The sequence below is a fragment of the Nestor notabilis genome, unplaced genomic scaffold, assembly GCF_000696875.1.
Source record: "Nestor notabilis isolate BGI_N333 unplaced genomic scaffold, ASM69687v1 scaffold3741, whole genome shotgun sequence".
NCBI lineage: Eukaryota > Metazoa > Chordata > Aves > Psittaciformes > Psittacidae > Nestor > Nestor notabilis.
The window spans coordinates 25,591-37,807 of NW_009915954.1; the positions used below are offsets into that span (position 1 = coordinate 25,591).

Below are 12,217 nucleotides of genomic sequence, written 5' to 3' on the forward strand. Positions count from 1 at the left end.
GAGAAGAGCTTCTGCCCAAGAGCTCATCTCAATCTCCCCTCTGGCAGGTTAAAGCCATTCCCCTTGTCCTGTCCCTGCAGGCCCTTGTCCAAAGTCCCTCTCCAGAGTGATGATGCTTCAGTGTCTATTTAAAAGCAGCTCTAGGCACTGGTCATCATCCCCACTGCTCCCTGATGATACACTAAGACCGTTCCCCTTTTCTAAGTCCTTCCCCAGACTTACCGAATCCACAAGATTCTCTGTTTTATCAATCAGCAGCTCCAATTTCTCTCCTCTTTGTGCCACAAGGTCTGGAGAAAGAGACAAAAATCTAAAGCTGCAGGTAGAATCCCACTGGAAAACACTGCATCCCACACCCCGGCTCCGCTGCCATCCTGGAGCTCTTGGCAGTGGCTTATTGGACATCAAGTACTTCCCAGCCTTTCGGAGACCGCGAGGCAGGAGCACTTAGGGAGCAGTTTCACAGCACATGGGCTATGTTTAGGGACTGACCTTACTCAATTTTCATCTGTTCCAGACCAACCTATCGTGGTTCAAGCCCAGCCGGCAACCCGGAACCACGCAGCCGCTCGCTCACTCCCCCCCCATTTTCCTTCCTCCCCCCGCTCCCGGAGGGATGGGGAGGAGAATCAGAGGAATGTAACTCCCACGGGGTGAGATAACGGAAAACAAAAAAAAAAGTAAAAAAAAAACCCACTACTGCTACCAATAATAATGATAAGAGGAATAACAAGGGAAAAGGACACAACCGCTCACCACCCGCCGACCGATACCCAGCCTGACCCGAGCAGCGATCTGGGCCTTTTGGGTAACTCCCCCCAGTTTCTATACTGGGCATGACGTGCTGTGGTATTGAATACCCCTTTGGCCAGTTTGGGTCAGGTGTCCTGTCTCTGCTTCCTCCCGGCTTCCCCTCCTCTCTGGCAGAGCATGAGACTGAGAAAGTCCTTGCTCAGTGTAAACATCACTGAGCAACAACTAAAACCATCGGTGTTATCAGCGTTGTTCCCAGGCTGAAAGTCAAAACCACAGCCCTGCACCAGCTACTAAGAAGGAGAAAAAATGACTGCTACAGCTGAAGCCAGGACACCAACCCTCTGTTTTAAGTGGTCAGACTTGTTAAAACCCAAACCAGAGTCTGAGACACACACAATATGGAAGCTACCAAGGAGTGTTTTCCTCTGAGCAGCTGCAGTAAAGCCTCATGACAAGCAGCCCAAATCCAGAGCACGCTTCACCCCACCACAACCTCTGCAAGTTCATCTCAGTGCGCTCCTGACACCCATGTGCCACCCTCAACCACGTGCAAGGCAAGTAACAGAGCAAACTCTGCGCTCCCCCAGGCCCTTCTTCATCCATTCATTCTGCCAAGAGAGGCCACCCCACATCAGCTGCACTCTGGTAACTCCCTGCGGGGATCCCGGGAATGCCGGGCGCTGAGGGAAGCGGGTACCTATGTTTCGAACCATGATTCCTTTGAGTTCATCAATCTGAGCTTGTGTCTCTGCCACCTGGTCAGTGCTCTTGGTCTCCGAGTGGTATTTCTGGAACAAAGGAGGAGGCAATGAGTGCAGGGACCCTCAGCCGTGCAGTGCCATGTTCCCGGGCACTGCAGGGCAGCACAGACAGGGATGAGGTTTCAAGTTATCAGAGACATAATCAACAGTTATAGCACTGAGTGCAACATTTCCTTCAAACCTTCTGCTCAGAGGTTTGGTTTTTAGGCAAAGGTGCAGGACTGGCCTGCCAGCAAAGCTGCTCACTGGTTGTCCTGGAAGTGCAGCCTCCCTCTGCAGCGTTACCTGCATGCTAAACTTGAGTTCTGACCTGCCTTGATCTCCTGCAGCCACAGGAATGACCTGTAACAGTCCTGCTCTTGCACTACATGCAGTGTTTGATCAGTAGGGCTCTGGGCTCAATACGCTTTAGAGCCATTTGAGGGAGAGCTTTCTGACATCACCTATATAGTTCCAATCTCCATGTATCAAAGCCTGGTGGAGAAGAAGTCAGTCCCACCCCAGATAGGAATTAATCTGATTTATTATGCACAATGCCACACTGACATTACCATTCATGGCTTTCTATCTGCTTTTAAGCCAAAGAACAGTTTCTGCAGTGAACTATGTGCAGGTCTGTGCTCCTCATGGCCTCTGGTAGTGACTGAGGGCACACCACAAACAGCTCCTCACAATCTCCAATACAGGCAGCAACAAGTGCAAATCCTCACCTCACCTTCACTCACCTCAGTGTCCTGGCTTCACCCTGCACCTCAACATGCAGCTATTGCTGCTGCAGAGCGTTATAAAGCTCACCCAGTATCTACATTTACAGGCAGGAGCCATGTTCATGGCTCACCAGCAAAGGATCTCTTCTTCTGCACTGTAGGATAACCAAACTGGGCACTGTCAGTAGATCAGCAGGGAAAAAGCCAAGTCCTTCATGGAGAGAACAGCACAAGCACTAACCAGCCACAGCAGACTGAGAACCCCCTGTACCACCAACTGTAGTTGCCCCAGGTACTGATTGTGTACAAGCTCTGAACCCCAATATTCCAAGGACATTTTAATTAAAGGAAGGTCTCAAAACCAAACCCAATAGCAAAAGAAACCTCACTCCAAGCCAACACTGCTCAGCTTATGAAGCTGTCTGCAGTCAATTAGGGAATCTTAAGAGTCTTCAGCAGAAGATTCAAACCACTTTCCTTGTAGCCTGGGGTTCTGTGCACTATTAAGGCTATTGATCAGGGGTCATGGGGCAGTCATTCATTCCTCTGTTTTCCATCTGCCTTCATTCATTTCATTTGAAATTCCATCTAGCAGCAGGTCTGTGCTTTCCCCAGGCCTGTTCTCCTTGATGGTGTTGGAAGCTCACCTCTGCAGACCAGAACCAGGGAGGGTGGGAACTGCAGCATTCCCACAACATTAACAGCTCCTATTTCAAGAGCAGCCCAACCCCACACCTCCGCTCCCTGCTTTTCCTCCTGCTCTCCCCCACAAAACCCTCTCTGCAGCAGGGCAGGGTCACACATCAAGTCAATGCTGCTTAAGACAAAATGCTCTAGGAGATGCACTGCTTTGTGCCAGGGCTCTGTCCCACAGCCCTTCATATGCTCAGCACCTACCCAGACCCTGCTGACACGGGCTTCACCTTCTCTCCTGGCTGGAACCATACCAGTGGAGTGACCCATCTTGCAAAGCCTACAGTGCCTAGTCCCAGACCTGGAATCCAGCATCATCCTGAACACACCACAGTCTCAGCTGAAAAGGGCCAGTTGAGGCTAAAGCAGATACTCCCCTCGCTTTTGTAACACCCTCACACTTTGAATCTTGAGGTTGGAAGGGTGCAAGGAAAATTTCAACTCGGGGAAAGTGGGATGTTTCACAAGTTGTTTATCCTGCTCTTTAACCTTCTACCTATCCTGGGAATGGAAATCCTTGGAGCCTCTGTGCAAGCCGGCTGGAGAGCCTATCCTGGTCCTGTGTACAGCCCTTGGCTGTAACACAAGCCCAGTTTTCTTTCCTCCTGGAAAGGACACAGTGTCAGAAGCAAATACCCTGTCACACTGTGCAGTAAAGGTGAGAGCAGTCCAGGATTACCAGGTACTCAAGTTCTGAACTTTGGTTTAACAGAAATTGTGTGTTTCTCCTGCTCTTAGTGACATCAGCTTGCACTGGATGGTCAACTAGGCTGGACATTTCAAATGCTACCATTAACATCTAGTTTCCAGTGCAGCGACCAGCTAATGCCTATTAAAACCCATTTTTACCACCCCAGGAGCAGGGTAAGAGTGAACAGCCAGCTCCCCAGCTTTAAACCCAGGCTCAACACTGTGCTTCAGCTCTGAGGGAGTAAACACAAGGAGGATTTCTGGGGAGCAGTTTGGGAAACCCCATTTAGCAACAGATCTTACCAGCTGTGCAGCCAAGACACTGGAGAACTCGCTGTTCATTGCATAGGGAAGGGCTGTCTGTGCTCTCGAGCCATATGTGGTCTGAAACCTCTTCTTGATTTCATTCAGGAAGTTGAAGGCTCTAGATCGTTCAAAGTCCTGCAAGGAAGAAAGGAGACCCCATCCAGAGCTGTGTCAAGGATTAATAAAGTACATGGGGCAGGTAGAGAAACTGTAATTATCAGTTCATGCTGCACGTAACTTGATGGGATCTGACTGGTTATCCTGAGATTCCAGCCAGATTCCATTCTCAGCATCCCAGATGTGGGATGGCAGCAGACTTTCCTGGGGAATCCGTAGTTCTAATTCTGTGCCTGGTACCTTCTTCCAGTGAGGGAGAAGGTTTTGCTACAACACTTCCAATTTCACTGATAATTCAAGGCTCTGCATCTAGACTTTACTGCACTGGGGCTGCTAAGACATGAACTAGGCAGAAGCAAGAACTTCACCTCAACACTAACTATTCACATGCATTTGAGTTCCAGGCTCACACTTCAAAGCTGTAACTGATGTGAGTGGGAACATAAGCAGCAGCTCCAGTGAAATAAAGGCACCTCAGATTAGCACCCACTATTGAATTTTTTTGACATATAAATACAAGAAAAGCCAAAACCTGTAAAGAGCCTGTCTGGGCAATAGCTGTAACCAAAATACTTACATCATCTGTGATGCAGAGGTATATAATCCTGTCTTGGCAGATGTAGTGAAACAGGTAACTGCAGAGAAGAGGAAAAAAAGGTCATCTGGAGCTGCCACAGGACTCGTCTTCTAGAAGACACTTCTGCCTGCAGGGCCCTTGAGGGCTGGAGGAGGAGAGCAGCAAATTCCACTCACTCTACAGGAACTCACCCAGATGCCAGCATATGCCAGCCCTCTTTGTTCAGGTTTCCATTCCTATAAACTACGGGGAATTAGAGACTACCTACATGTTAAAGGATCACTGGCCTCAGCAATTGCACAGCACTCCACACTTAGCAGTCATGCTGTGGGTCATTTAGTTGCCAAACAACTTCAGGTCCACGTCCTTCCAGCTACTTCCTTGTAAAAACAAAACCTTGACAGGATACCCGGGGTAAGATTTCTGTCTCATCCTAATCAGTGTGCACAGAAGCACCCATTCACCAGCTCACATGCGACAAGAGCTGCAGTTGACTAGGGTGACCAGGAAGATAACCATTTAGTGAGCCTCCATGGCACAGTGACTTGCTTCTGTAGCCTTGTTTGTGTGACCACCAGCTTGTGCTATTTGGTTTTCCAATAGCACAAAGGCTAATGGACAAAGTATCCCCCGCAGAAAGTGAATTAGAACAGTAATCAGGCTAAGCAGGCTTGAATCCATCACCCAGGTTAAGCATTCATGTAAGGATGTGGTGCTAAGCAAACAGAGACTTTAGTTAAAGCAAGCCTCAGTATCCTGAATAACACTGCAAACCAGTTCAAAGCAGTATTACCTATCACAATTAAGCCAAGCTGTTATTTCAGGCCCATACCAATCTCTAGCACAATTCAAGTTTTCATCTATAAAAACACACTGTGGTGTTCCCCAAACTCAGCTTTGGAGTTGGCTGAACAGCACTCAAGGAAAAGATGAGACAAAACAAAAGAATTACCCTAAAATAACAGTAGAAAAGATCCAGCATCTGAAGTATGTTAAACCACAGGGCAGGCAGCTTCCTCAGAAAGCTCTCACCAGGGACTTTTAGGGCTCCCAAACCAGGGAAGGATATGAGGAAACTACCCTGATTCTTATCTCTCGAATGCTCAGGCAGACAGGACAGCTTTAACACAGCAGCTTGGGCAGTACTGTGAATGCAGCCATGCTGCCAGTTCCACAAACAGAGCTGAAGTGGGCCCCAGTGTGTCTAAATCTGCTTACTCCACAGTCTGTTCTTTAGTTTGCACACCAGCACATTGACTTACCTACTACACACGTGCAGTGAGTCAGCACAGGCTCAGGTAATGTAACATCTAATCCCTCCATTCTATCAGCACTGACCCAGGGCTGTTCAGAGCTCTGTGCAAGCCTGGGAAGAATCCTTCCATTGCAGACTGGATCTGTGGTAGATCAGGACAACCTGTGGAGCCTGTCAGCACAAGTTATCTTAAAGCAACCAGGAGCCACAAGTGATCCAGCTGAGAAGGGTGATGTTCTTGGCTAAAGCCACGTCCTAGCCTCAGCAAAGCCAGCAAAAGACTCCCCAAGCCAAACACCAGACTCCAAAAGTTTAATTTCCACAGCTGAGCACCCTCCAACTTGCTCTGGAGTTGAATAAAAGTAGATAACTTGGGTTTGTATCAACTGCCTTGATACTTACTGCTTAAGCTAAATTCAAATCCTGGCGAATAGCCAGTGCTTGGGAAAAAAAGCAGCTGTTGAGCTGACAGCACATTCCATAGGCACACAAACACATCCAAACCTGGCTACACTCCACTTATTCCGGTCCTCGTGCACATTCACCAGCCTCTCCCCATACCCAGCAGAGCAGCATTACTCACTTCCCATGCGAATAGGTCAATTTGTTGTTTTCAGAAGGTATTTTCGCCAGGATCTGCTCTGTCACCTCCAGGAAGTTCCCTCCACACCAGGCATGTTTGGCAAGGATGGTTGTGCCCCTCGCCACAACAGCGAACAGGATAGCCATGGCTTCACCTGGAACAAAACACTGCAAGGATCAGACTCAGGTGCTCTGCCACAGGAAGCAGCATCATCTTAACAGCACTCACTGAGCCCTCAACAGGAGGGAGGCAGAAGCTTGTTCAGTACTTTGACAGGATGCCATTATCAGAAAGCTTCTCTCATTTCCTTTTAGGTTCCGTTCAGAACATCACCAAGGCTACAACAACCTCTAGAGGATTCTTCTTGCAGCTCCCTGGCGTCCTACAGTCAGTGGCCCCATAATGAATTCTACCTACCTTGGTTCCACTTAGATTTCCAGTTATGATTAGTACATTTCTTTGCTCTTTAACTAACCCTGGAGTTTCTTCTTGCTTGTTGAGAAAACTGCCTGCAGCCAGCAAGCTCCAGTTCAGAAAGGAAGTCACAGCTTCACAGCCACACTAACAGCAGCTCATTATACCTACCAGTCCCCATCCCTAACACATGAGGTACCCCAAGGCTCAGGGGTGAGGCCTTGGCTTTGATTGCTATCAAATTCAAGTAGAAAAACCTGCCACTGTGTGGAGTCACCCCACACACGTCCCCTTTTCATGGTCCAGAGACACTCACTGGGTGCCTGTTGTCCCAAGACTGCTGTAAAAGCACCTGACCTTGTCTCAAAGCAAGACAGCACCTTTGCAAGTTGATTATCCTCAGCAACACACCAGTTCTAAAGCCAACATCCCTGCATACGTATCGAACCAGGCAGGTTACAGCTGCAACTGTTTGAGGGCCAGCCTTCTGTGAAGTCTGCAGAGCTGGAAGAACATGTTTGCTGTCATATAACGGGACACAATCAGAGCAAGTATCATCCCGTTAATCTACTGTCAGAGCCAAGACTTAACATGTGAAACCACATGCCAGACCACAGCTGTGACATCTGCTTAGCTGATCCAGTACCTCCATAAGCCTCTTTTCTGCTTAGGAAAGACTTAGGAAGACTTTTGACCCTGCAAACCCCCCAAAAAAATCTTATTTTTCACTTTGCACTTGTCTGCCCTCGTGTTGCCTGCCTTGGTTTGTGTCTAGGACTGCGTGTTGTGGCTGGAAAGCTCACACCCCTATGTCAATACAACCATATACAACTGAGGTATTCAGAGCCAGCACTGCTGAAGATAGCAGAAGGCAAAGGGTGAGTCTGCAAAGAGGCCACAGCAAGCAAAGCAGGAAGCAGAACAGTGAGAGGACTTGAAGGACACTGCTCTGGAGTAGAGCACCCAGCCTAGTGCGCTCTAGAAAGCCTAAGAGGGGTCACAGTGCCAGCAAAGAGGAAGGGAGAACGTGGCAGATGAAGCCGCACACCGTGCACATGTGAGTTCCCAGGGAAGTGAATTCTCCTTTGCTCATCCTAACCAGGAACACAACCAAAGGGCACCACCAACTGAAGGTGGAGGAAGCCCCAGAGCACTCAGCAGCAGCTCACCCAAACAGATCTAGTGCTTTCACTTCCTCCTGGGCTAAAACTGCCTCTCCTCTGGCCAGACACGTGCCCCTTCCCTCTGCCAAGGGCACAGGGAAGACCCTTATGATGCTCTGCACCACTTGCTGCTTCTTCACCCTGATCTGTTGTCAGAACAAAGGCAACTTGATGCATTGCTGCTCTGAGAAAACAGCTTCCCTTGTCCTCACTCACCGTGTCCAGGGGTTCCCACACCGCTTGTTTCCTACCCACCACTCCCACCTGGGTGCCAACCTCATCTGGACACAGCTCTGGGACTTGAACAACAGGATTTACACCCAGCTAACACAAAATCTGTTAGGAAAAAGGAAGGTGAAGCGTGCCCAAACCAACAGCCCTCCTGCCCTGTCCCCCTCCCATTTTGAAGCAAACAAGCTCCAGCTCACCTAAAAACTTGGGAACAAAGAGGTGACAAACAGCCAGGCTTGGGTTTGTTATCTGCCACAGTCACAGTCCCACATTCATTTATATCTAAGAGGAGAGGATCTTTAAACACAAGGACAGGGGGTGCTTATTATGGCCAATGAAGCAACATCAATGTCCACCTGAAGGTGACTGTGGATGTCAGTGCACATGGAAAAGCAAGAGTAACATTTTCTCTCACACCCTTCCTAAGGAAACTCCTCAGCACAGAGGAGGAAGCACATAAAGCAGAGAAGAAAGTCGTGATTACTCACTATCTGTAACACAAAAATGAAAAGAAAGCTCAAGAGCAGGTTCCAGCAGAAGGAAGAAGGTCTTTGCACCGTGTCCTCTGAGGCACGTTACCACATGCTATCAGGGAGGAAGAGAGTTCACAGGAGTAAATGACAAGTTTATGAAGGGAAAGAATCACTATTAAATCTCACCCAAGCAGCCACTCACTGAAGCATAAGAGTTTATCACAAGTTTCTTCTGCTTTTTCACTCTTCAAGGCATCCCACTGAGCCAGGCCCGCCTCAGTCTGACTCAGTGCTGCTATTTGTAATGCCAAGGGTTGCTCCACAGAAGTTCAGGTGTTTTTTATCCCCAGGGATAAATACTATGAAGAGCAAGTAATAGCTTCAAGCAGCAAGCAGACAGCCCAACAAGTCAGGTCCATGGTCCAGCCCCAGCGGAGGTTACAACTCTCACAGTACTTGAGCTTTAGGGCTGCTCTTGCTCCCCGCTCTGCTCGTCTACAATTAGGAGTTGCACAAATGCAAAGTCCCAGTTTAGAGTTTCAAAACACCCTTCCAAAGCGTCCCACCATCCCTTGCAACACTTCAACTACCAAGAACCCCACGTGACAAGAGGGAGCCACGTCATGTGGAAAGCTTCTTAGAAGCCCAACCACAACCTTCTCCCTCCAGCACCACCGAAGCATTCTGCCAGATCACATCTCCCAGTGCCTGAGCTGCCCCACTACAGAGAAGTCCACCTTCCTTCCAGAGAGCTGTACCCAGAGCTCTCAGGCTGATCACCTGCATCCACACTGGAGCTTGCTTACACCCACCAGAAGAGTTCAGTGGCCAACACAGAAGTTCGGTTTCTTTCTAAGCCAGCTTTAAAATACCCCATCAACCACTTGTTGATGGCATTAGAGCAGGAAAAGCACTCAGATTCCAGTGATCTTTTGCTGCCTCTGACCTTACAAAAAAGCTATCAGCTCTTCAAACCACAGTCTACAGACATGGAAGTCTGAGGGTCTCTAAGCAAGACTCTAGTACCCCAAGACTCACCTACCTCTAGTTAAACATGAGTAAGTTACTAAGCACGAGTCCTCCCTCCACAGACCTGAAGGGGCCAAAAACTTTGTTTAGCCTGCTGCTCACAGCATGGTTAAGGTGGAAGCACTTGGACCAGAAGTGAAGATTACTCAGAGTTAAAATAAAAGGAATAAGCAATTACTTAGAGCCTTCCCCCTGGAGCCATTACCTCCACCTGAAGAAGCTGTAGCAGAAGAGAAGCCAAACCAAAACCCAGACCCAACAAGTTTACAAAGCTGAAATAAACCCAGGCCTTGGATAACTCCAGTTAAAAGCTTATCACGCCAGAGAGACCAGGGCAGCACAGAGCTGATCCTGATCTTGTCTGAAGTAATGATTAACAGCCATGCAAGTGCTCCTCATTTCTCCTGGTTAAAGAGACAGCAGCTCACTCCTGACACAGCTACAGGGAGAGCATAGACATTGTCCAGGCAAAAAAGTAGTACTTGTGGGGGAAAAAAGTAAATAAATATATATATTAAAAAAACCCCAACATTTCAACTGCAGAGAAGCACAAGTGACTCTCTACAAGCTCAGGCTCCCTGTGTCCCACACCTTAGCTCCAATTTAGCCAGAAGATGCAAACTACACAAACTGCACTTTATTCTCTTCTCTACTCACTCCACACTGCACCTCTTCAGGTGCTGCCAAGCCTCATTTTCTTAACAAATCAAAGAACTTGGGAGCACTACCACAGCACACTGATCTGCAATAAGACTAACTAAACCAGGAGGAATTGATTATACAACCATGTTCCTTCAGATGCACCACAATAAAGTTGTCTGTGATGTTTTGGCCAGTCCGGACATGGAACCAGACCTATGTCAGTGCATGATACAACACCAGGGCACAGCCAGGGACACACAAACACAATAAACCTCTTGAGCAAAATCCTCCCCTACCACACACACTGCAAGAGATCAGCAGCCTGCAAAGCACCAAGTGACCAACCTCAGAACAAGGCCCACAACCAAAGAGACACCTTAATCTTAGAGAGGCAGAACTCCAGGTTCAAACTGAGGATTATAACGTGGTTCAGACAACTCCCAAAAGCCTCTCTTCTTTTAACACTGGATATTCTCAATTCTTGTATTAGTGAGGCGAGAGTGAGTAGCAACACACGTAAGGTGACACTCGCTGCACTGTAGGATCCCACAGTCCTGCCACAGCAAGAACATCAACTCACAGGATCCACAGCCCTCAGCCTTACTTCTGAGACAGAATCAACACCTGCCCCCAGCTTTGAGCAGGATGGATTAAATGAAGTAAAACAGCTTAAGAAGGAGTGTATTTCTCTCTGTAAGCAGCGTCTCACGCAGTCCTGTGAAACTCATGTAACACACGTCCATTAACTGTTAGAGGACATCTCTGCCCAGAAGTTACAAGAGTCAGGAACTAAATCCATTAAAATCAAGCCCTTTGTACAAACCAGGGATCACAATTGGTTTCTATCTAAACTTACAATTCTGAATGGCTGGAAGCAGCCAAGACCGAACCATCCTAAAAGAAAAACTCACTTGGAGACACCAGGCAGGACTTGCACAGAAAGGCTCCAGCTCAGAAGGGGAGGGGGAAGAGGCTGCACTCCACAGACACCCAGAAAACACCACAGATCCAATGAGCTCCATAAGCAGTGCCAGAAGCATCTGACAGCTCAGGCAGATGAAGCACAAAGGTGAGTGAAACACTGCATTTGTATGGTGATATACTCATGGCAAGTCATGCTCTGCTGTCTGCAAGGCCTCCCATGGTACTGGAGAGAAGGGCACCAAAAAAGCTGCACAACAGCCAAAACACAAGTTCAGTCTTCAACAGGATATTTAAAGCTTCTCTAGGGATGGCTAATGATTTTTAAGTGAGACACAAACTGACTTGTTTGTTGCTGTGACCTCACTGAAGATCTCCCATAACCTTTCTGATGGTTAAGAGAGCTGGGGCAAGAAGTGAGCCCAGAAAACTGCACCCACCCTCTATCAGCAGTACTGCCTCTCTTGTTCTCCACCAGGAGACACACAGCCTCAGAGCCAGCTAGTGACACAGAAGATTCACTGCTTACATTTCCAGCAATCCTCCTTACAGAAAGCAAAGGGCATCCCATTCCAACTGGGTCCAAACATGAAACAAGTGTGTTGCAACCCTGCAAGTTGCAAACTGCCCCACTGCAATAAGATCACTTCTAGTGACTCCAGCAGCAAGTACCCTGACTTCCCTTTAACCTTCCCCTGGCATTGCAGTAAGCTATTATTTCTTTAAAGGATATTTCAACACTAAGCCCTGTAGTTTATTTGCTCATTTTAAGCCTGAAAAGCACAACATCCATAGAATCCCAAACTGGTTTTTGTTGGAAAGGACCTTAAAGCTCCTCCAGTTCCAACCCCCTGCCCCGGGCAGGGACACCTTCCACTAGAGCAGGTTGCTCCAAGCCC

General features: G+C 48.2%; 1 protein-coding gene across 2 annotated transcripts in view; it reads right to left on the reverse strand.

Annotated features, from left to right (window-relative positions):
• VAMP7 (vesicle-associated membrane protein 7) overlaps nt 1-6,593 on the reverse strand; it is an 8,231-nt gene extending 1,638 nt beyond the window's left edge. Inside the window, exons 1-5 of one of the 2 annotated variants that reach the window (XM_010024370.1) lie at nt 6,446-6,593; nt 4,608-4,665; nt 3,911-4,048; nt 1,454-1,544; nt 223-290 (exon numbers count right to left, since the gene is read on the reverse strand). In XM_010024370.1, coding sequence (XP_010022672.1) covers nt 223-290; nt 1,454-1,544; nt 3,911-4,048; nt 4,608-4,665; nt 6,446-6,591 — 501 coding nt within the window. In that variant the 5' untranslated portion in view covers nt 6,592-6,593. The remainder of the gene's footprint in view (nt 1-222; nt 291-1,453; nt 1,545-3,910; nt 4,049-4,607; nt 4,666-6,445) is intronic. The other variant, XM_010024371.1, reaches the window with a different exon arrangement.
• Between the last annotated feature and the right edge of the window lie 5,624 nt (nt 6,594-12,217).